The sequence below is a fragment of the Aricia agestis genome, chromosome 1 (genome assembly GCF_905147365.1).
Source record: "Aricia agestis chromosome 1, ilAriAges1.1, whole genome shotgun sequence".
In the NCBI taxonomy this organism is placed as follows: domain Eukaryota; kingdom Metazoa; phylum Arthropoda; class Insecta; order Lepidoptera; family Lycaenidae; genus Aricia; species Aricia agestis.
Window position 1 is genome coordinate 5,055,802 of NC_056406.1, and position 23,027 is coordinate 5,078,828.

Here is a 23,027-nt window from a genome sequence, read left to right on the forward strand (position 1 = left end):
CACTTTTCAGTTGTATTTGTGGCAATAAAGTGAAGCAACTGATTATTTGTAACTCCTGACAAAAGTTATATTATGTATATTGTTCTTTAAAGCAGTTTTTTAACCTAGTTTATTGCTGTAAATTGTAGTTGTGACTAGGAAAAACTGGATATATTCTTAAAAGGACGACACAAAAAAATACGAAAAATAACTAAAAATTGTATAAGACTAAACAGTCTTTCTGTAATAAGATGGAGACTGGATCCACATTAGGCTAAGCCATATAAATATTTTAAATTAAGGGAGTAAGCATTTTGGCTGATTCAATGTTATTGGGTAAGTGATTTGTAATCAATTATCGCAGCTCGCAAGCATTTTGGTTTTGGTTGCTTTTCTAGCATTACTTAGCGGAAAGCAAAATTCAAATTGATGCATTCAATATTTAAAACATGTTCCATGACTGAATTAGTCCAGATTTCTCAAGCAAATGGCATTCTATAATTTCGAAAGCAAAGTAAGTTTACAGAAAACCGGCGTGAAAGAGCGCTTGCGCTGTGTTTCGCCGAGTGAGTGAGTTTACCGAAGGCCCAACCCCCTCCCCTCCCCTATTACTCTATTCTCTCTTAAAATGCCGGCAACGCAACTGCAGCTCTTCTGATGTTGCTAGTGTCCATGGGCGACGAAAGTTGCTTTCCATCACGTGACTCGTTTGCTCGTTTGCCCCCTTATTTTATAAAAAAAAAGTTACCAAAAATTTTTGGGATTGGAGATAACGTGTCACTATGCTCTGTGGCAAATACCATGTTTTTTTTATTTCTAACTTCGCTGTCGAAATTATCGATATACAATTTGATTAAGTAGGCAACCCGATCTAATTAGACACTGGTATCTGCATTGGCCTATACACTTCAGTGGCTCTTACTACCCGTATCAGTTTATAAACGCCAGTAAATTGTAGTTGCTGGCGCCAAATCGTGACCACTACACCTAAGGCATTCTCGTCTCGGCCACTCAAGCCAGTAAGGCGCCATTTAGGGTAAATGACTAGTAGATTGGACAGTAGTAGTCATTGGAAAAAGCACAAAAACATCATATTTATAAATGTTGCTTTAAAAACTGACTGTTTTTCTTTAAAAACAGGCGTTCTTTTACTTTAAAAACAGGAAATTTTTAAAGCAACATTAAATTAATATTGTGTTTTTGTGCTTTTTCCAATGACTAGTACTGTCCAATCTACTAGTCATTTACCTTACTTGCCTTTATCTCACCACTACTTCCACACATTAATGATGCCATCAGCGGAGGCGCTGACCAGATAGCACTTGTTCCCCTCGACCAGCGTGACGTCAGTTATCGGAGCTGTGTGGTAGAAGGTGCGCGACTCCACCTGCCGGTAGACGTTGTCGTCCAGCACTGGCGTGGACGGGTTGGCCTTGCAGCACTCCTGTATTACCGTGGTGCCATCTATTATTAGGCTCCTGAAACAATTTGATATTTATTTTATAATGTCTACTTTTCTTCTCTAAATCGCTGCTAGAAAAGTGCATATCTTATAGGGGGCAATTTAAAGATATTTTTTATTCGCAGGTAGTTTACAAAACTCACTTGTAGTTTGTACCCCTTACTTATAAAATGATCAACATACTTTATACAGAGACGTTGTAGTTACGTACTTACAACGTAGTCGTCAAGCCACTTTCCTAACATAACAAGGGCAAAACTAACGTCTTGCATATCAATACTATGACGTCTGTATACACTATACAGGTATAACGAAACTAATACTTTAGGTTTAGGGTGTGTATGTGTAATATAGAATTGTGTAATTCAGAATGAAAGTAGTAGCGCTTTTTTTGCGTTTGGATATTTTGATCAGTTAGTCTCAATCTCCATACTAGCAGGCCTGTCCCACTCGCACGTTTAGGCATCGAACTATAAGCACCACCTGCGGGTGGCACATCATAAGGGACTCACAAGCGAGCGGTGACGCACGCGCAAGATTTTTCTTCGCGCATCTACTGTATCCCACCAAAACATGAAATGTTAAAGGAGCCAAGCAAAATATTGCATAGCTATTCAATACTTCTGTCGTAAAAAGTTTTCAGATCACATTCAAGACAAGCCTTCAACTTATTTTGTAATATAAATCAACATACAGTAAATGTATCAATAGATTTCTTTATTTTATTATTATTATAGTGGCTTGGCAACTTTAATAATTAATAATAAAAATTAAATCTTATATATTTAAACGAGCAATTCTTATATATATATATATATATATATATATATATATATATATATATATATATATATATATATATATATATATATACGGAACCCTATGCCAGTCCGACTCGCACTTGGCCGGTTTCATAAGTTTTCCTTGAATAAAGACCTATCTGGGTACCAAATTTCAAAGTTCTAAGTCTGCTAGAAGTACCTTAGAATTTTGATGATCTGTCAGTCAGTGAGTGACAAAATGTAGTAACTTTGACCATCCGTAACTATTAAACTATTTATCCAAATTTCATGTAATTTGGAGGTTAAGCTAGTTTTAATACTTGCTAGTAGTAACCGAAATTCTAAATCCCTAGCTTGGTTAACATCGAAGATAAAGGGGGTGTGAAATAGCCGCGAACCGCTTCGAGAAAAGTATGGTACGGCCTTTGCTAAAAAGTTTGGCTGGGGCACTGCCGTGCCCCCAGATACTGATCATAGAGGAATTTAATTCATGATACTGATTTAGCCGCTATGACAAAATCGTTATAAATTTTATAAAAATGAACATTTTAAAAAGGCGAATGAAATATGTACTTGAATAAGGTATTTAAATACAAAAAGATAAAAACTATTCAAACATAGCAAATAAACCAATTTCATACAAAAATATACAATAATAAAGTTACTAAGTATGTTTAAATTGTCAAAGTTTCCTGCACTATTATAATAGAATATAAAACTACTGTAAAATATAGGGTGGGTTACTAAATTTTGATGCTAGTGATGCTACTCGTACCAATAGTAATTAAAAAAGATTATTTTGTTTTCTAAAAAGCGAAAACCTTGATTTTGTAAGAAAAGGTACGCGTTATGCGATAGAAAGAGAGGGTACTTGTAGGTGAATATAATAGTAGCCAGTAGGTACTTAGCACTGCGCGGTCGGAATTTGAACTTTATAGTATCGAAGCATGAGTCGTTATTTCTTTAAACGTGTTTCGGGAGTGAGATTTCTGTTGTTAAACTAATATGTATTCTGTGATACTAGCTACATAGCAGCTCTTACAATCGACCCATACCTGTACTTCGGCGCGAGCGTGTCGGCCTGCGCGGGCACGAGCAGCAGCGAGTCGTCAGGCTGCGCGAGGTCCCACAGGCGCAGACGCGCGTCCGACCCGCCCGTGATCACGCGCCGCCCGCCCGCCACGCACAACGCCGATATGTATTGCGACGCCTGAGGGATACATATTTGTGATAATCCATGAAAATATTTTAAGGTCATAAGTTCATAACGCTTAAACCAGTTAGTCGTTTTAGATGAAAAGGTATATAGATACTTTGTGACCCGGGAATGTAAATACATAGAATATTTTTGGAGTTCGTATTGCGAAAGAATAAACGATTAATAAATATACGATAACATAATATTGTTGCGCAACCAAGTTGGGGCAATATCTTGTCGAAAAGAGTGTCGAAAACTAAAACATGGATAAATTACTCGGGTTATCATCGACAACGAATATGCTTCGCAAAAAATATATATTCAACAACTTGACTTATTACTTAAGTACATCATTTCTTTCAGTATAAACTTTTATTATGAATTTTGAGTATTGACGTCACTACGTCCATACTCAAAATTCATTCCCAAACACGTAGATGTTCGCACTAACTGTGTTCACTCTCATGTTGAAGCATCATACGCCTCAAGCACTCAAACTCTCACTACTTCTAGCGTACAAAACTCCCCAAATACGTAGGTATTTGCACTGTCTCTTTCACACGTCTTGTGTTGAAGCATCATTCGTCTCGTCTCTTTCATTCAACTACACGAAAGCCCATTTCCTCCCTTTTATGCTAAGTACATCACATGCGGTTTTGCTCGATAGTTTTACTCCAAATCGAGTAATAATTACTGTGTGGACCGCAAAACTCACAGCTCGAAGGCTCGCATCGAGCCGGCTCGATGGAATCAAATATATCGATTTAGAATAAAACTATCAGCAATGCTGAATGTGTGGACGAAATCCCGAGCCGCGGGTTTTGCTCGACGTTATTGCTCGATCGAGCAAAACCGTATGTGAGTACTTAGCATTAAAAACATAAACGTCACAAACCGGTGCCTTATAGTGTAACGGCTGCGGCCATTTGGTGGCGGGTCAGAGCACGTGAGCACTTTATTTCCTCTCCAAATACGTAGATATTTATGTTGTTTCTTTCAACCTTGTGCAACCTCTTTCAATATTGAAGAATCTTTCGTCTCATCTCTGCTCTTGCTGCTTGACGCTAACTAAGCCCCATTTAAAACATAAAGGTGTCAACATACCGGTGCGCTATAGTGCAGCGGCTGCGGCGAGTTGGTGGCGGGCCACAGCGCGTGCGTGCGCTGCGTGGACTCTAGGCACCACGCCGCCGCGTCGCGTCCCCCCGCCGTCCACACCCGCGACCCTCCCGGTTCGCTGTCGAAGGATACGATGCGACGTATGCGTTCCGCTAGAAAAAATGTTGTAAGGGTTACAAACTGATTTATGGATTTCGCGCATTACATGAATTCGATTTCGACCTCATTAAGCAACTCACAGATCACCTAACTTTTGTGGATACTGTAGTGTATTGATAAATAAAGATATACACGCCCACGAAGTAGTTGGATTGGTGGGGAGTCCTCGCCCGGAGTCGGAGTGACGATCACTCTTCTACCAACCACCACGCCGTTGAAGTGTTAAGTGATACAGTATTCTGTGTTTAATTGACTCGCCCTACAAGTGTCAGCACTGTACAAATACGAATTAAAATTTTAAAGAAAGCGTGTTGGCTGATAATAATATTCGCAAGTCGTAACGCGCTCCCTCTGTGTGCAATTATTAATATATTATTTATCTTCGGTCAAATCTCGTGACGACTCGTGACTTAAGAGTTTAGACCATATCCATACTCATATTATTATCAATAAATATTTGCTACCTTTTTGCTATCTTTTTGCGCTCATACGACGGAAACGATTTTGACAAGTTTGTTATAGTATTCGAGCACTGACCTCTATTTTTGATTTGAAGCGCCGCGGTGAGCGTACTGTGAACTAATTTATATAGAAAATGACAACCGCCATTTGCAAAATAGTAGTTCCAAGTACACTCACTACTGCTTTCACATAGCAATCAGCGCCAATATGGCGACTTTCAAATAGGAATATTTTATTGACAGCGATCGCCTGTCCAGTGTATTACGGCCGTTCCCAATATTTGATCTATCTCTGGTTTTGCCTTACTAGAGATAGGAATAGCTCACAATTGACATAAAATATATGTCTCTAATGTCTAATGTGAGTTATTCCTATCTCTAGTAGGGCAAAACCAGAGATAGATCAAATATTGGGAATGGCCGTTATAGAGGTCAGTGTATTCGAGTCATTCTTACTTTAATTTTAAAAACGTAATTTTGATGTAGCGCGCTGAGAACATCACTCACAGTTAGGATGTCTGAGCGACGTGACGGGCAGCTGGAAGCGCAGGTCCCAGACGGCGAGCGCGCCGCTGGCGGTGCCGACGGCGAGGTAGCCCGCGCGCGCCGACAGGGCCGTCACCACGCCGCACCGCACGTCGCCGCGCAGCTTCCACGCGTTACCTGGAGTAGGGCTGTTTTAGTAAGCGGATCGTCATGTTCACGTCACGGACGTGTCGTCAATCGTCATATTGATTAAAATATATTTACACAGCTTATAATTATTTCTAGTTCGCTGTTTCTGTCTATGTAGTGACTTATCCACTATGCCAGACTGAGAGAAGAAGACTTGGTAATTTGTATAGTGTAAATATTTTTGTGAAAAAATTGAGAGTGCCTTCATATAAAACTTATACTTTATAGACTTGGGCACTCCCCGCCCAACCCCGAACCGCTCACCGCTACCGCGACTGCGACAGGCACAATATGCGACCTGACGCGTCACCCATAAAGTAAACATACCCGGCGCCCGCAGGTCCCAGCCGACGAGCGCGCCGTCGTACGTGGCGTACGCGATGACCCCGCCCCCCGCGCCGCCCGCGCACGCCAACGCCGCCGCTCCGCCCAGCCCCGAGCCGCTCAGCTGCCGCGACTGTGACAGGCACATGCGACCTGACGCGTTGTCCACCCTATAATTACATCACATTTTAGTTATAATTATGCGAAGGTCACGCGTCAGTTTCTCTTTACGTGCCAATTGGGTATAACTCAACCGAAAAGAGGTGTTTTTCCGAGATGAATCCCGACAATATAAATAGTGTCGATGGTCAATTTTTAATCATTCAAGAACTTTTTATCTGTTTTTTCTTTAGCAAAACTAATTTAAAACTTTTCAATCTGGATTTAACGCGATTTACTACTTGAATAAGTCGCGTTAAGTCCCGATTAAAAAGTTTTAATTATAATGCAATGCGAAAGTTTAAAAATAAAACTAATTTAAATAAATAATAATAAAATAAAATTTATTAGACACTACATAAAATCAAGTGAGGTGAAGCGCCTGCTACTCTATATAGGTTAGGAAACCTGTAGTAAGGGCTAGCTAGTAATTTACATCGTATGTGTTAAAAGCAATCAAATGACCCCATTACCTGAGCACGAAGATGGAGCCCTCAGTAGCGGCGACGAGGGAGTGTCCGCCCTCGCACGCCGCCAGCCCGATCACGGGGCCCGCGCCGCGATTATACATCGATTTCGATCTGAAATTGTATCGCTGTCACTATCTATCACGAGTCATACAAAAAATTTTAAAATGAGAAGAAAAAATACCAAAAATATCGTGAAAAAGCTTTATTATAAATTTTAACCATCGTTTGATTGAACATAACATCTTCACGCCGGTTGTGACAATGGGAAAGAAAAAATGTATTGGCCTGCTTCAGAGCTTCGCGGCATCAGCGGCCACAGACCTACAGGCTACAGTAGTATCTATTTCAAATTACTAATGGGTAAGCATTAGGTAGCACTGTCGCTATAAATATATAACATTTTACACACGGCGCCGCGTCGGCAGCGTTTTGCCGTGTGGAAAAAGGTACAAGGATGAGTATGCAGCGGCGCCGCCGCGGTGGCGGTGCCGCTGCCGCTGCGTTGCGTGTGTAAACACGCTAACACTGTAGCATTTTGTATCTGTCATATTATTATGTTGACGTAGTTGTTGACGCAGCATAATATTGTACCTGTTGACGTAGGCGTGTCCCTGCAGCTTGGCGGCGTCCCACAGTCGCACGGTGCCGTCGTCGGAGCACGACGCGAACACGCTGCGGTGCGCCGGCAGCCGCGCCAGCTGGTTCACGCGGCTCCTGTTTATATAACATGTTAAAGTAAGTTCAAAGATCATCTCCAAAAGGATCATGTAGTAAATACGTTTAAATATGCGTTCAATTATACTCGTTAACTCACCTATGTTCGTGTAAATAGGCCAGCAGCTGGTTGCCGGGCCGCCAGCTCGCCGGCGGTGACAGGTCCTCGCTAGAGTCCACGTGATCGTCGTGAGACCTGCGGAAATATTGTAATTTCACTTATTTTTATAAAAATAATAACAATAATTACTCGTGCCAATGTATTAAAGCCAAAGAATGACTTTTTTACTTGTTTCACTCGTGGAATTTAAACTATTAATTTTCATACATAACGATTTAACGCACAATCAAACAAATCACCATAAACTCTTTTTCAACTCTTACCTAAGAGACTTCTGGAATTTCTGTTGCGTCCGCGCTATTAAATTTCTAAGTTCCACTCGACAGGGGGCCATATTATCTGTAGAGTATTATAAATATTTTAAAATTAAAAAATACATATTATTATAATAAAACAAATATTATATTTACGATACTCAAACAAAATAAAGTTATACTACAACTTACACTGTACGTATGTAGAACTCTGCGCGAACTGCGGCGGCGGCGCGCTGCCCGCACGCACGCTCGCGCCCGCACTTGCGTGCACGCTCTCCGTTTGCGGCAACGCCTCCGTCGCTACAACGAGTGAAAGACACGTGAGTATAAAAATAAAATAAAAAATGTTTTATTTCCGAATAATTTTGAAGCAAATACTTTCGAATGTCCTACGTGTTTTTAAGTATGTGTATTTACCACCGGTATCAATCTAAACGCACATTCTTGCAAGATACAAGTTTTAAAAATGCACTACACTTTGATTTTCAATTTATTCAAAATTTTAACGAGGATAGTCGGGAGGGGAATTTATTATACACCTTTTGAGATCGTAGAGGCTTGTTCTGAGGCCTGTCCGAACATGTGTTGCCATTCCGTGTTCATGTGCGTCTCTTGGGATATTGACGTTTTTTGGACTCGTCTGTAAAAAGAAAGTTTTTCTTACTTATGTAAGTATGTCACATTTTGAATGAAATAATATGAAATAAAAAAATTGACGATAAAATTACCAAAATTTTAGATATCGTTTAGCGATTATTATATAATAACGCGATTAGGAACGCAATTCTTTCGTCAATCGTCGTCGCTCTCAAACTGAGTGAGATCAAACTATCCTTATAATCAAAGAATTGATTTAAAAAAATTGTGACTGAACATATTCAGTCATTAACACACACACATACACACACACGTTTTTTTTAAAGAATAATCTAACCTGCTCTGTGTAGTAGCGGCATACATTTTGTCAACGTTCTGGCCTATAGCTTCGGCGGGGCCGCTGTCGAGTTGGACGGACTTGGAGATGCCGATGCCGTTGGACACCAGGCGACCCGGAGTGTCTGACGCGTGCTGAACGAACAAAATAAAAAGTTTTGCTAACGTTTTAAAACCATACTATTTACATAATGTCACAAAGTGAGGTAATTTGTTCGAATTAATATTATTTTCGTTGTCTTCGGCATTAGGTAGCCTCTAAAACCATTTAATTGTTAAGGATCAGACAAGCCACATATTACTTTCCGCGTGATCTCTTTTCGCGCAGATTAAGTTACGGAAAATGTCTTGTAAACGAAAAATAGTAAATAATCCTAGTGAAATGTTTACCTGTGTAGCGGAGCTCTGTATCTTTATAAGGTGAGCGCTCATCGCAAGTAGCTGATTTTCGACATGTTCTGTCATACCTGACAAATAAATATTTTGATATGACTATTTAACATTTGACATTTAATTGTATTTTAAATCATAAATTGTTTACTTTCTTACCATCAGAGGCTAATCTCCTAAATAAATTCTTGAGTTGCTGTCCCATTTCGGAATATTGTGGCATTGTTCCTTGTTTTACCTACGATCATTACACAATGACTATTTTAAGAATGCAATCAATTTTATTAAAAAAGTTTATTAACATTTCATATTAAAAAAGAAAAATAACTGTACGTTAATTGCATATTTATGCACGCAGATCTGCGTACACGCGGACGTACTTATACGTAAACGAGTACGCACTTCGCGTATACGTGTTCGCACCAATCAACGCTCACCTTGAGCCGTGCGTTGCGTCGCTCGCGCAGCGTCTGCACGAGTCTATTGACGTCACCATGCCGCAGTACTCCATCCAATACTTTGCGCGGTATCGGCTCCGCTAGACTTTCTAATAGCAACTCTGCTCGCTCCACCTAAAATAGAGAGACTAGAGTACAGTGTCTTGTATAAAGTAAGTAATAACGATGATAAATGAAGGCTTTTTCTTAAACGTTTCAAATTTCGATAAAACACTCAGCATGAAATTACAAGGATACTGCTCATATTTAGCAAAAGGATATTATATTATGGAATCATTTAGTTGGAAGGTTACCTGTATGAGTTTGTGTTTGAGATGCGGCCACACTAGAGGCAGGATTTTACAGTGCACGTCGATTTGGTTCATCAGACCAGCGATACAGGATACGAACCCACACACTTCGTGACGGATCTGGAAATATCAGAAATGTAGACAAGTTACAGTCACTGTGAAAGAGATATTTTAAAAATGACATTTGACGAATATTTTTTTTTTACCCATAAATTAGGATGCGCAAGGTATACAGCGCTCTCAGCCAGGAGGTCGCACAATGCGGGCTTCGGCAGGAGACCCAGCTCCGCCAGACTTGTCGCCGCGCGTAGTGCCTTCGCGATTATCCACTCCGACTGATCTGTTAAGCCCTGAAAACATATTTCACATAATAATCCTATTCATTAGTTTCTCCTAAGTAATAACAAATTAGCAAAGAAGTTATTAAAAACTAAGTATTCCATGCTTGGTTTCGTTTGGCTACACACAACTTTAAAACAGTTAAAGGATCAAAAAACGTTTAGCGGATAGACTGCGACAGTAAACCTTTAGCAGAGCGGCGGAATTCCTCAAGTTATATATTATAAATTATAATATAAGTAGTACCAACTATGACATCAACCTTAGAAGCTATTAAGTTATTTTAGTGCGCGGGAGCCGTACATTTTTCGGCATAAAAAGTATCCTATGTCCGTTCCCGGTGTTCAAAGTATCTCCATACAAAATTTCAGCAAAATCAGTTCAGCGGTTTGAGCTCGAAGAGGTAACAGACAGACAGACACACTTTTGCATTTATAATATTAGTATGGATTGAAATCAGGGGGGATTTTTAATAATTTAATTAGGCGCAACTGGCCTGTTGCAGCAGCGGCAGCAGTATGGACGCGGCGTGCTGGCCGACGTACGCGGCCACGCCCACCACCCGCTCGAAGAAACACCCACGCAGCGCCGCCTCCTCTTTGTCGTTCAAAAACGTCACCATGTGCGACAGAATCACGTCGTTTGCTACAAAAATAATTGATGCACTTAATTGTTTCCATGCTTAGATTGCCTAATTAGGTCGCTTGGAATTTCGTTGATCCACCCATGGATACTTTTCGCTGTCTCTTTACTCATGCAAGCCTCGCCTCCGTGGTCCAGTGGTTCAGAGCTCGGCTCTTGACTCGGAGGTCCTGGGTTCGATTCCCGCCTTGGAAACATGTTATTTCCAAGTTTGGTTAGGATAATGCAGGCTGATCACCTGATTGTCTGACAAGTAAGATGATCCATGCGTCGGATGGGCATGTAAAAAGTCGGTCCTGCGCCTGATCTCTCGCCAGTCGTGACGGTCTGCCGTCCCACTGGGTTATGAGAGTAAAGGAATAGAGAGTGCTCTTGTGTACTGCGCACACACTTTGGCAATATAAAATTACTCCTGCGTAGCTGGCCTGGTTTCAATGAAACCGTCCATCGTCATCGAAACCGGTGTGGGAGCTATTATTATTATTACTCATGCAAGAGCGAAAGCATTATTCCAACCCTTTAGTAGCCATATTGCTATGCCCATTATATCTCGTAATTGTGTAAACGAGATGGCTTGTGAAAAAGAGACAAGTAGCGATGGGTCAATAGACTAATATCTAATTGCTCCGCGGCCAATACGGCCGTAAAGTAATTATCTATACATATAATAAAATCGTAGAGGTAAAATTTTTGTACATTGAAAATAAACTTGAAAAAACGAGTCAGGGGTATAGTAGAAGAGTAATAGAACACATTTTAACTGTTTTTGAAATTTTTGTTCCTCGTCTATTTGTCGGTTTGTCTGTTTGTCTGTTTGTACAGGCTAATCTCTGAATCCGCTGGACCGATTTCAATGAAATTTGGCATGATGATACCTTACATCCCTGGTCAACATCTTAGATACTTTTTTTTAAACCGACTTTCAAAAAAGGAGGAGTATGTTTACTTTGCTGTTTGTGGTCAGATTTTCAAAATTCTTTTTTTGTATAGATTGCCCGAATTTGATACCATGTTTACAATAAAATCGGCCAAGAACGAGTCGGACTCGCGCACGTAGGGTTCCGTACCGAGAAAAAATAGGCCAAAAGTTGTGTTTTTGTATGGGAGCCCCCCTTAAATTTTTATTATATTCTAATTTTATTATTAATTATTAAAGTACACATATAATTAAGGAATTTGTAAAAATTTCAACTGCCTGCCTGTTGTCATTATTGATATCGAACAAAAAAATCATGTTTGTTGTATGGGTGCCACCCTTAAATATTGATTTTATTTTGTTTTCAGTTATTTTTTATTATAGCAGCAACAGATATAAGTACACAATCTGTAAAAATTTCAGAACTCTAGCTATAACGGTTCTTGAGATTCAGCCTGGAGACAGACAGACGGACAGACAACATAGTCTTAGTAATAGAGTCCCGGCCGTTTTTATCCTTTGGGTACGGAACCCTAAAAACGGTGACTTGATAAGTAATGGAATTGAAGAAACTCCTCGAAATTGTGGTTTAATTGTAGATTATGAATCTGAGAATAAGAGGTAGGTTAAAGAGGGATAGATGCCTACATTAAATCCCGTCTCCTGAAGTATATCCTCTATCTCCGTCACATGTTCCTTTCCCCTGTCCTGTGGCCCCCATCCCCTGTCCACGCCAAGCGGTCTTCGAAGAAAGGATTTTTTAAAACGATAAGTATCTGAGGTTCAAGTTTCCTGGGTCTTTGATGTAAATTAAAAATTTCGTTTAATATAATGTAATGTAGATCCAAATAAAATAGTCGTAGATGGGTGTTCAATTTTCTAAATCTCGATTTTAATAACATACATTCACGCGGAAGAAGTTGCGGGCAACAGCTAGTCGGTAGTAAAGTATATAACATTCGGTTACCTTTTTGTTTCCCAAAAAACACGCATAGTTTGGTGATTCCATTCTCGACAAGTGCACGTTTTACCACCGCCTGCGAGTCTGTCAGGAGATTTAGAACTGTGGACCTAACCTGCAATATAAAATTACATTGACACTCTTATCTAACGTAATTATTACGCAGTGGATAATTTATTATACATTTCCGTATTATTTTGATATTTAACAATAACAATAATAATTAGGACGCTAGGTTAAGGAAGCTATCACAATATAAAAATTAGCAGGTGTCTGTCAGTACGAATATCGACGTTAAGGACATTAAAATAACATTCATAATTACGACGCTCGCCGTGTTCTTGATAGAGCGAAAATGTTTGAAGAAATTTGAGAGTGTTTTTTAATTTTCTTATAAATGGAAATGTTATTTATTTTTGTGATATAAAATATTTAGCACTTCGTACAGGGGACTAAATAAGCAACCATTTTTTTTGTATATTTATTTTCCTTAGTTCAGTGTACTTATTTACTATTTAGCTATAATGATTCCTAATCAGACCCCATTTTTTAAATTTTTTGCGATTATTGTGATAGGTAAAACGTATTTATGTGAAAATTTGGTATGCGGCTTTAAAAGTTTTATGGTGTAGACGTGGAGATGAATATATTATCTTTCATTTGAAACCAAAATATCCTCGCAGTGTGACTCCTAATTCTTTAAAATGGTACCTGAAATTTGTGAAAAAATGTGATAGTGTGCGTCCTTATTGTCATTGCAATCTGAGGGCTTTTTTGAAAATATTATTTTGAAAAAGTGTAAATTAATCAAATGAATACACACCATTTCGTGCAGCGCGGACAGCTCAGTTTCATAGTTGATGTTGACAGCCTCTTTCTCAACCATGTTCTGCGTTTGGTCCAGGAACCACACTGCCGTCTCCGCCAACTTTGCTGTCGAGAATAAAGCTTACATTAGTAAAACTAGAGGAAGAATTACTTTCAATTTTTTTGGCTTACGCTATTTCAATCTTTATGACGGTTATTTTCTCTTATCAGAAACTGTAGGCCTACTACGAAACCGATTTGAGACTCAAACATTCGGACAAGACCGCCGCGTCCCGCTCTAACAACGTTATTTCACGTTTGTTAGAGTAGGACGCGACATTCTCGTTCGATTGTTTGAGTCTCAAAACGGTTTCGTGGTAAGGCCCCTGATTTGCACTTTTTTGTGAATTGATACTTCATGACGATCCGACGAGCGATCGGCGACGGAACTATTCGCGTTGCTCTGAATGGGGCCTATTAGTTTTGCAGGCGGGACTCACCAACGCTCTCGGCGTACGCGATGCGCACGGGCAGGGCGGGGTCAGCGGCACGCGGCGCGAGCTCGGGCAGCACGTACTCGGGGAACACGTGGCAGTCCGTCGGCGGCAGCGCGCGCACGCACCGCAGGCAGCGCGCCGCGCACCGCACCGCGGCGGCGCGGACGCGCGCCTCGGGCGCTTGGGATAGGTGGATCTAAAATAATGGTAAACGTATTTGGACGCGACGCTGTGATTTGGACGTAGCGATTCAAAATTTAACCTTATTATGTAACAGTAGAAGAGTGAAATGTAGAAATGCTAGACCAGCTTTGGGAAATCCGAGCTTTTTGCACATTTAGTGGAAAGTTTAAATAGTTATCTCAAAAATCCTATGACTGCTTCTCTTATATCAGGGGTGGCCAACCGGTCGATCGCGACTGTTAGTCCAGTCGATCGTGGCTAGGCGAAAAATATATATAATTAGACCGGACTACCAGACTAATAAGCTAAACTATGCAGTTTCATTTAAGATTACGAGAAGTATGAACTTGGTAGATCGCACGGGGTTTCGTTAGTAGTAAAGTTGGTGCCACCAATACTAATAGTCTAAAATATAATTTAAATAAGTGGTTTGGTAAAAATAGTTTTTACTTACAATATAGGGTAATATTCGATCTAAAATCGTTTCTGAACTTGAGTTTTCGCAGAGCAATTGTAATATCTCTAGGCAATGTAACTTAGAGGTACAGTGGTGTAAGCCTCGTATACATGACGTCACTAAAGATGTTATCAGAATCAAACCCTCACTGTCTGGACCCAGGTCTTTGGGCTCCGGAGTCTTTTCTGGCTCATCCTCAATATCCGCTACTTTTACATTCAGTACTTTAAATCCCTCCAACGAATCTATTTCAACTTTCTTCGCTTCCGTCGTCTCGTCAACTAAATCCTGATAATTTTTTGCATCTGACGGCTGCGTGAATATTTTGATAATATTCTTTATGTCCTGATATATTCTTGTAATTTTCTCGTCGGCCGGTAAAATTGGTTGTGCCGAGAATATAAGCATATAAGACTGGAGAAACGAATAAAAATACTCTGGGAATAATCTGAAAAAAAAGGAATTAAATTGACAGTATCCAAAACTAGACTAACAAATCGTTATTATGAAAACTACTTACTTGCCCCTAGCTTCATCTAGGTAAAGTTCGGCGCTTCGTCTATCTTTCGGGTTCCTTTCTGTCATAGAATGTAAAAGCTTTCTAAGGTCAGGGTCACATGTGTCAGGCAGGGTCAAAGTGGAAGGTCGCTCCTCGCCGTTGCGGTACGCCAGCAATCCCGTCAGATCTAAAGCTGGGGTGCCCTCATTCCATAGCTCTAATAAGGCACATCTGTAATATTGCACTTGATAATAAGTTATATTGTCAAAAGTTTGTTGTGAGTCTTTGTGTGTATATTTGTGTCAAGGGAATAAACTAGTTCTTGTTATTTTTATTTGTTAGAAAGTTGATGTGACTGAGATTTACGACTGTTCATAGATTCTGAGATGAAATAAAATAAATGTATTTTGTTCTTACCCTGTTGAAAAGATATCCATGCTAGGCACCAGCTCACCAATCCTGCAAGGTGATTCACTCAATAGCATCCCACCAGCTTTGTCATCACCCTAAGTAATATAAAAATATTTTACTCATTAAGTCATTGGGATGTATTCTTTATTGTGCCAGTACAATTTGTAATTTGATTGACTGCTGAGATATTAGACATCCATTATACGATCATACAAGTGACAGTCAATTCTGTCAATCATGAATTATGTTTGACTGATGGTGACTGATGGACTGATGAATGGTATTAGACGGTCACTCAATTCTCTTCAGTTTTATGTCAGTCAAAGCCAAAATTTTCAAAGATATAATACATTTCTAATTTGTTTCCTATTTTGTCAGATGTGAGAACACTCACTCAAAATACATGACTGATGGTTGCATGAAGCAAAAATCAAGATATGTATCCAGATTTTCGTCAATCACCTTCATGCAACCATCAGTCACTGCATTACACGACAGGTTATGCATCAGTCACAGTCATGACTGGTAAAACTGACAGTTAGTACTTGCCAGGGGAATGTGTAAAGGAATAATCTCAGGAAATATCTCAACAAGATTACATTGTAAATTATTGCTATTTCCCATAAAGTTTTTAAAATCTGAAACCTGCCAGTAAATATAATAATACACTTACAATCCTACTTATAGGGTCTGGAGCTCGTATGAATCTCTCTGGAGCTACATAACACAATCTTCTTCTTGATGTGTCAAAGAAGTAACTGAAATCAGCTGGATTGTCATCAGGTAGGAATGTGGGCTTGAATGATGCTATATCAGTCAATAGAACCCACAGCCAAGATGTGACCATTATGTTTTCTAACTGAAATGTCACAAGAAAGAGTAATTTAAAAGTTTCCAGTGTCTTAATGTATGCTTAATAGATAAATAATAGTATAATTAAAATAAATAAGTACACCTTCATAAACAGTAATATTTTTATTTCAGAACTATTGTATACCTGTAGATTATGGTATTAGGCTACAGAAAATCTTTAAAGGTCTGTAATATAGTAAATATGAATAAAAAAACATACCTTTATATCTCCATGACATATGCCCAGTTTATGCATTCTATGCAATGCATACAGCACTTGGAATGTAATCCATTTCTTCTCTAACACTGACAGAAAAGGTCTCGTAGACATTCTATCATATACACTACATTTGCAGTACTCCCTTATAAGTAAGCCCGCTTTGTCTGTAAGCTGAAAAATATAAAAGTTTTTATGATCATTCATGAACTGCATAAAGGGTTCACATATAATATATAAAGAACAAACATGGACATTCTTTCATAGTAAACATAGGATTTGCAGTATTTTCTAATAAGACAATCTCCTTTGTCTGTAAGCTAAAAACATTAGTTTTCTTAGTTTTATCATATAGTCCGTCAAGAAAGTGAAGAAATTAAAAAGTGGCAACATCATAGTATCATTCCTTTTTTCTTATATTGATTTGAAAGGGATAACACTACGATGTTACCACTTTTTAATTTCTTCACTTTCTTGACAGACTAGATACATTATTAATTTAGTGTTGACATTTCAAAATAAAAATAAAATTCCAAACAACACTTACAATAACTCGTTGAAAGGGTAGGCAGTTGAAAGCAGATGCTAGCTGTTCCTTAATCTTTAGTATCCTCTCTTTATGTTCAGCCAGAGGCAAAGAGGGGTCATGGATAGCAAAAACTTTGACTACAACTAAGCCCTCTCGTGTTCTTGCCCGTGCAACCTTGAAGAATCTTGTGGAGCCTAAGCTGAAATTAGAATCCATTTGTGAGTACAGAACATCAGAGGTTTTCTGTCAAAGAGGGTTGAGTTACTTACAGTAAGTAATTAAAATATTGTAATCACATTTTGTCTTCTTACCTCTGATCAAATGCTAAATCTCCGTGGTCATTCAAATAATGTTCCACTGGATAAATCTGTGAGGGCGCAACACCTACCAATTGGTTTCCCATCTTTATGATTGTTTTGTTACAGCTATTGACTAGATAGGTATTCTTAAGTCTGTAGTGATTTTTAGTCACAGTGTTATTGCTTTTTGTTTTAACGACATATCTTATTAGATAAACTGAGAATAAAATTTATATTATTTATTATAAAATAAAAAAGAAAACAAAGAAATTGCAAGATGCAAACATGAAACAGCTTGTTTTGACATTTGACAACTGACAGCTGATTGCAACTGATTTTGACAACTGACATTTATATTTTTTTCTCATTATGGCACTTCGGCTATTTAACCATGGCTAGGTGTCGAGTATATTATGGCGGGAAAACAATATTCTATATTACAATAGTTATTTTCAGCCAGGGCTTCATAACGTTATCGAATACCCGAAAAAATATCGTTACGTACCGGTATTTTCATAATGGTAGCCAGATAACGGTATTTTTTTTATCGATACCTAGTAACATAACCAAAAAATATCGTTATAAAAATACCGGTAAATATAACGATATTTTCTGGTATCATGTATGCGGTATGCGTCGTGCACCAAATCTCACTCGCAGCCCAACTTCCGACTTCCGAGCACCAGTTTTTATATACGTGGGAGAGCCATGCTTTGGCACGAATGGGCCGGCTCGACCGGAGAAATACCACTTGTCACAGAAAACCGGCGTGAAACAGCGCTTGCGCTGTGTTTCGCCGAGTGAGTGAGTTTACCGGAGGCATAATCCCCTCCCCTATTCCCTTCCCTTCTCTTCCCTACCCTTCTCTTCCCTACCCTCCCCTATTACCCTATTCCCTCTTAAAATGCCGGCAACGCACCTGCAGCTCTTCTGATGCTGCGAGTGTCCATGGGCGACGGAAGTTGCTTTCTATCAGGTGACCCATTTGCTCGTTCGCCCCCTTATTTTCATTAAAAAAAAACTTTGACTTAACAAGTCAAGATGGTGCTGCAATTTGTTTAGTCAATGAATGCAGAAAATGATGCAAGGTACCTATGTCCATATTTATTTACTTGTTTTAATTATGGCTAATGCGGGGGATTGGCAAAATATGCCAGTGCACGTGCTGACAATACAATAATTTACTATACAAACCATAAATTAGTAATATTTGATAAAGATACTGAGCACTGAACTACTGAGTACTGACCATGTCATTCTCATTAGACGTCATTTTTCCTATAATATGTACCTACTGGTCGCCAGACACGTCTAGTTTAATTTTGTGCATACTGCATACTGAATTGACTGATTACATTAGGTACTTATTTTACAAAAGGTAACGTTATCAAAGAACATATATTTACCGTTATAAATCATATTTACCGTTATAACATTTACCGGTATTAATTCCAATTTTTACCGTTATTTCTAGTATCAGGTAAATTTTCATACCGTTATATAGATAACGGTATGAAAATTTACGGTAAAACGGTATGAAAAGGGCATAGGCCCTTGAAGCAATAACGTTATGAAAAAATACCGGTATTTGAAGCCCTGTTTTCAGTATCGTTTTTCTATGTTATTGTCAGGTGGAAAGTCTAGTCAAACTCTAAGTAAAAGTCGGTCGGTTCATGAAGTGGTAAACGCTTTACTGAAACTTTCGATGGAGTTTTGGAGGGAACACAAAATAGCCCGTTTCTGGATATTGCATCACTTTCCTACACTTGTGTTAATAAATAATAATTAATATCCTACCAATATTACACATTAAAAACCCAGTTAACACAATTTTAGGAAAATAATAAAAAAACATAACACCACGCTTTCACATTCCCGGCGAAACTCCTATATTTTTGTTTATTTTCATTTTGCTTGAATGGAAAGGAATAGGGTACGGGATTGGGCCTCCGGTAAACTCACTCACTCGGCGAAACACAGCGGAAGCGCTGTTTCACGCCGGTTTTCTGTGAGGACGTGGTATTTCTCCGGTCGAGCCGGCCCATTCGTGCCGAAGCATGGCTCTCCCACGTCAAGCATGGCTCTCCCACGTCAGATTGCGGCTACATCTACGGCTAACGTCCAACAACGCGATAATTAACGGCATTTGACGTTAGTGTGGGCTGAAAATTATAAATAATAATTAGTAATTACCAAATATTTATACAATAAAGATAAAAAAAAATGTCGAAAACGTATCTACGATCAATGATCATTGATCACCATCCACCATGCATCGAAAGATATCATTGTAATCCAAAGATCTATAATCATATCTAATTTAATTTCTCACAGATAATGACTAATAATGACGTTTGTTATTGTTATTTTTCTGTTCTGCTATTGTTCTGCACTGTTTCGCGGCGCGACTAGTAGTGAAAAACGTGAGAGTGTACAGTAATGCGCTCGCTTTCCTCGCGAGACCCTTTGTCTCGGGCGCAAAATACCGACACCGGACCGAGAGGGTCCGAGACAGGCGAGGCGAGGCGAGCGCACCCATTTACACTCTCGCACTCGGGCCGCCTCGCTGTGTCTCGGCGAGAGTGTACAGCCGACATTACGTCAGTCGTCAGTTGCAACAGAGTTTTGCAACTGTTTCATCATTCATGTTGCAAACCAGGTGGGTGAAACTTTCGAACAAAAAAAAATTGGGTTTCAAATTTAAACGTAGCACCTAAAGTAAGTTGGATAATCTGTACAATTTTTAAGCAAGATCGACTGTGATTGGTTGATAAAAAAGACGAAGAAGAAGTTTAAAACTCAAAGTTCGATTTTCAGTTAGTGAAAATTATTTTGTAGCAACTCTTTCAAAAATTGTAAATTAGTGGATTAATTATTGAAAAACGAAAGGTAAGCCATTGTAAAATGTAAATATAACCGTAAATTGATAAATTGAAGAAAAACATAACTATATCATAGCGTGTTCTAATACAAAGTATGTCATAGTGATTATTTGCAAATTTGTATAATAATTTACAACTTAAACAATAATAATACGAAAAAGATAGATTATTATTTCATGGAAAATATTATAATGTACAATTAATTACGAAAGTGTTGAAATGTGTCTATTGATTTATTGTAGTAATTAATTACACGTTAAGGTTATTATCTATAATAATTTATGTATGGAAATGTAGTAAATGAAAAGCTTTTCATTAATTTCAGATTTTTAGGTCCCTGTACTAGTTTGCAACATTTTAGTCTGCAGGCAATGGTTGTTATGGAGATTTTAGGAGGAGGAGAAGGAAGGTATGGGATTATGAGAGGTGCGGCCACTAAGGGAAAATCCTCTGATCAAGTGAGGTGGTATACAGCTGGCCTGAGCCCACGCGATAAATTTCAGCTGTCGTATGTACAGGATGTAACAAAACAAAGTAATAATAGTTATGTGTGTATGTATAAAGGTGCGCGTCCACTGGATCGGAATCGGAGCGTATAGCCCGTCAAAAAAGTCACGACATTAATAGAGTCGCCACTTGTTTCCGGTGTGGCCTCTTATGGCCACACTGTATCCAGTCACTATAAAAGATTTTGATACTTTATATTAAATACAGTTTAAAAAACACGTTGTAAATATTATGATTTATATATATTATGTAGTTAAGAAAATTTGAAATAATTATGATGTAGTTATAGTGTGTGTTTAATTTACGACATTACAAGAAACAATCTAATCTATGTAAAGTATTATAATCTTTGTATATGTCATAGTCTGTCTCTGTCAAGAAAGTGAAGAAATTAAAAAGTGGCAACATCGTAGTGTCATCCATTTCAAATCAATTTAAAAGAAAAAAGGGATGACACTACGATGTTGCCACTTTTTAACTTCTTCACTTTCTTGACGGACTACCTATATAAAAATGCAATAACTCGATTAAACGGTTGAACCGATGTTGCTAATTTTAGTATTAAAATATTCCTGAAAGTCCAGGGAAGGCTTATAAGTGACGCGAAGTTCACCGGTTCATCTAGTCACTAGTGTTACATAATATTATGAATTTATAACACTTGTTATTTAAATACCCTCTCCCTGAGAGCTGCAGAGCTATTTTGATGACCAGTGAGAGCTGAGAGAAGCTCACTCCTTTTTTATTAAGGAACTACTTATTTAAGAAAATACAAAAAATAAATAAATGAAAAATAGGGTTTTGTTATTTTAATAAAATATGATCATCCAAATAATATTCCACAATGCAGCCGGAAACAGAATCATCGCCACTTTCTAGGTCCATGTAGTTACAGCAGTGGTGTCACAGTGAAGTGGCACTTTCATCTTCAATAATCAGCTCTTCAATATCCTAATAAAGGGTTAATTCCCACTCCTTGTATTTATTTTCAGTGTTTTTTTTCAAAATGATAGCTTAAGCTCTCCCAGTCATTTCGGCTATTTCGTTAAACGCTTTTTCTGCTACCTGTAAACATAAAACGTAATAATTATAATATTATATTACGCTGCTTCAAAGTGTTAAAGGAGCTACGCACATACACTGTGACACGAAAATTTTATATACATCTAAGATACATAAATACGCCTAAGTCAAAATATCAATCATTGTTAGGCGCGTTATATGATAGATTTCTTTGACAGTTCATTGTTTACGTAAACATAAGGTTTATGTAAAATTGTTGTTTTATTATACTACATAATACTTACTCAGGCTACTTAAAATTACATTATACAATAAAATTAACTAACAAAATTTATAAAACAAACGCTTAATTACCTGCTACTATGGCGATTGAGCGATCAGAATCGGAAATATGGACGCGAGAATTTCAGTGATATTTTCGCGTTTTACTATTTTTCGACAATGAAAATCTTCAAATTTTCAGCACGTATGACACGTATTTCACTTTGATTATTCATATTAATCACAGTAACATGTAGTTTTCACATTGTAAAACTAAATTTAAGCAAATTGAAAATCTTTGTTTTGTAAATTTTATGTCATAGAGTATTGATACAACAAAGGGACAAATGTCAAAAGAGTGTTGCTATTGCTTAAAAAAAAAGTTTCGCCTTCTAGACATTCTTGACGCACTATACGCAGCGGACGGATTTGTTGCCTAAACCTTGTGGATTAAATCTGTTTTATTGTTTTGTGTTTATTTGGCTATGTGCAATATTTTTTATTGAAATAAAACATTTATTTGAGCTCATTAATTTTTATATTTTTTTATTTTTAATATATTTAGAGTGGAACGTTTTGCACTTAAAATTTTTAACTTTAGTTTCAATTTAAAAAAATAATAAATGTTAATTTTTTTCTTCTAAGTCCGACCTCTTGTTACGTAGTATATGACATTCTCTTTGTTGCAAACTTCTTCTTCTTCTTGCAATCAACCAAAAACAAAACATTGACACCTCATCAAAAGCTGTCATTGTTATCTATGGTTTTTGGACGGAATGTGAAATGTCATTGTC

The 23,027-nt window shown here is 38.2% G+C and overlaps 1 protein-coding gene across 1 annotated transcript; it reads right to left on the bottom strand.

The window, feature by feature from the left end:
• Window positions 1-1,182: 1,182 nt before the first annotated feature.
• LOC121725218 (phosphoinositide 3-kinase regulatory subunit 4) lies at window positions 1,183-17,817 on the bottom strand. The gene is made up of 28 exons (XM_042115889.1): window positions 17,573-17,817; window positions 17,280-17,460; window positions 16,736-16,906; window positions 16,337-16,522; window positions 15,670-15,758; window positions 15,274-15,483; window positions 14,751-15,201; window positions 14,117-14,309; window positions 13,633-13,742; window positions 12,816-12,924; window positions 10,787-10,935; window positions 10,158-10,301; window positions 9,955-10,071; window positions 9,641-9,775; window positions 9,363-9,441; window positions 9,204-9,280; window positions 8,815-8,948; window positions 8,420-8,520; window positions 8,070-8,180; window positions 7,887-7,962; window positions 7,603-7,698; window positions 7,380-7,502; window positions 6,792-6,899; window positions 6,163-6,329; window positions 5,668-5,823; window positions 4,526-4,692; window positions 3,279-3,433; window positions 1,183-1,457 (listed from the first exon to the last, which is right to left on the bottom strand). The coding sequence occupies exons 1-28, from the start codon at window positions 17,662-17,664 to the stop codon at window positions 1,250-1,252; spliced, it is 4,095 nt and encodes a 1,364-aa protein (XP_041971823.1). The 5' UTR covers window positions 17,665-17,817; the 3' UTR covers window positions 1,183-1,249.
• Between the last annotated feature and the right edge of the window lie 5,210 nt (window positions 17,818-23,027).

What these genes read in the sequence shown, in the direction of transcription:
- LOC121725218 (XM_042115889.1), bottom strand. Translation starts at nt 17,664, where the DNA reads ATGGGAAACCAATTGGTAGGTGTTGCGCCCTCACAGATTTATCCAGTG. An exon ending in GATTTAGCATTTGATCAGAG is followed by an intron (nt 17,461 to 17,572) that starts GTAAGAAGACAA and finishes TTCTAATTTCAG; the next exon opens with CTTAGGCTCCACAAGATTCT. An exon ending in CTGGGACCTGCGGGCGCCGG is followed by an intron (nt 5,824 to 6,162) that starts GTATGTTTACTT and finishes GCCCTACTCCAG; the next exon opens with GTAACGCGTGGAAGCTGCGC.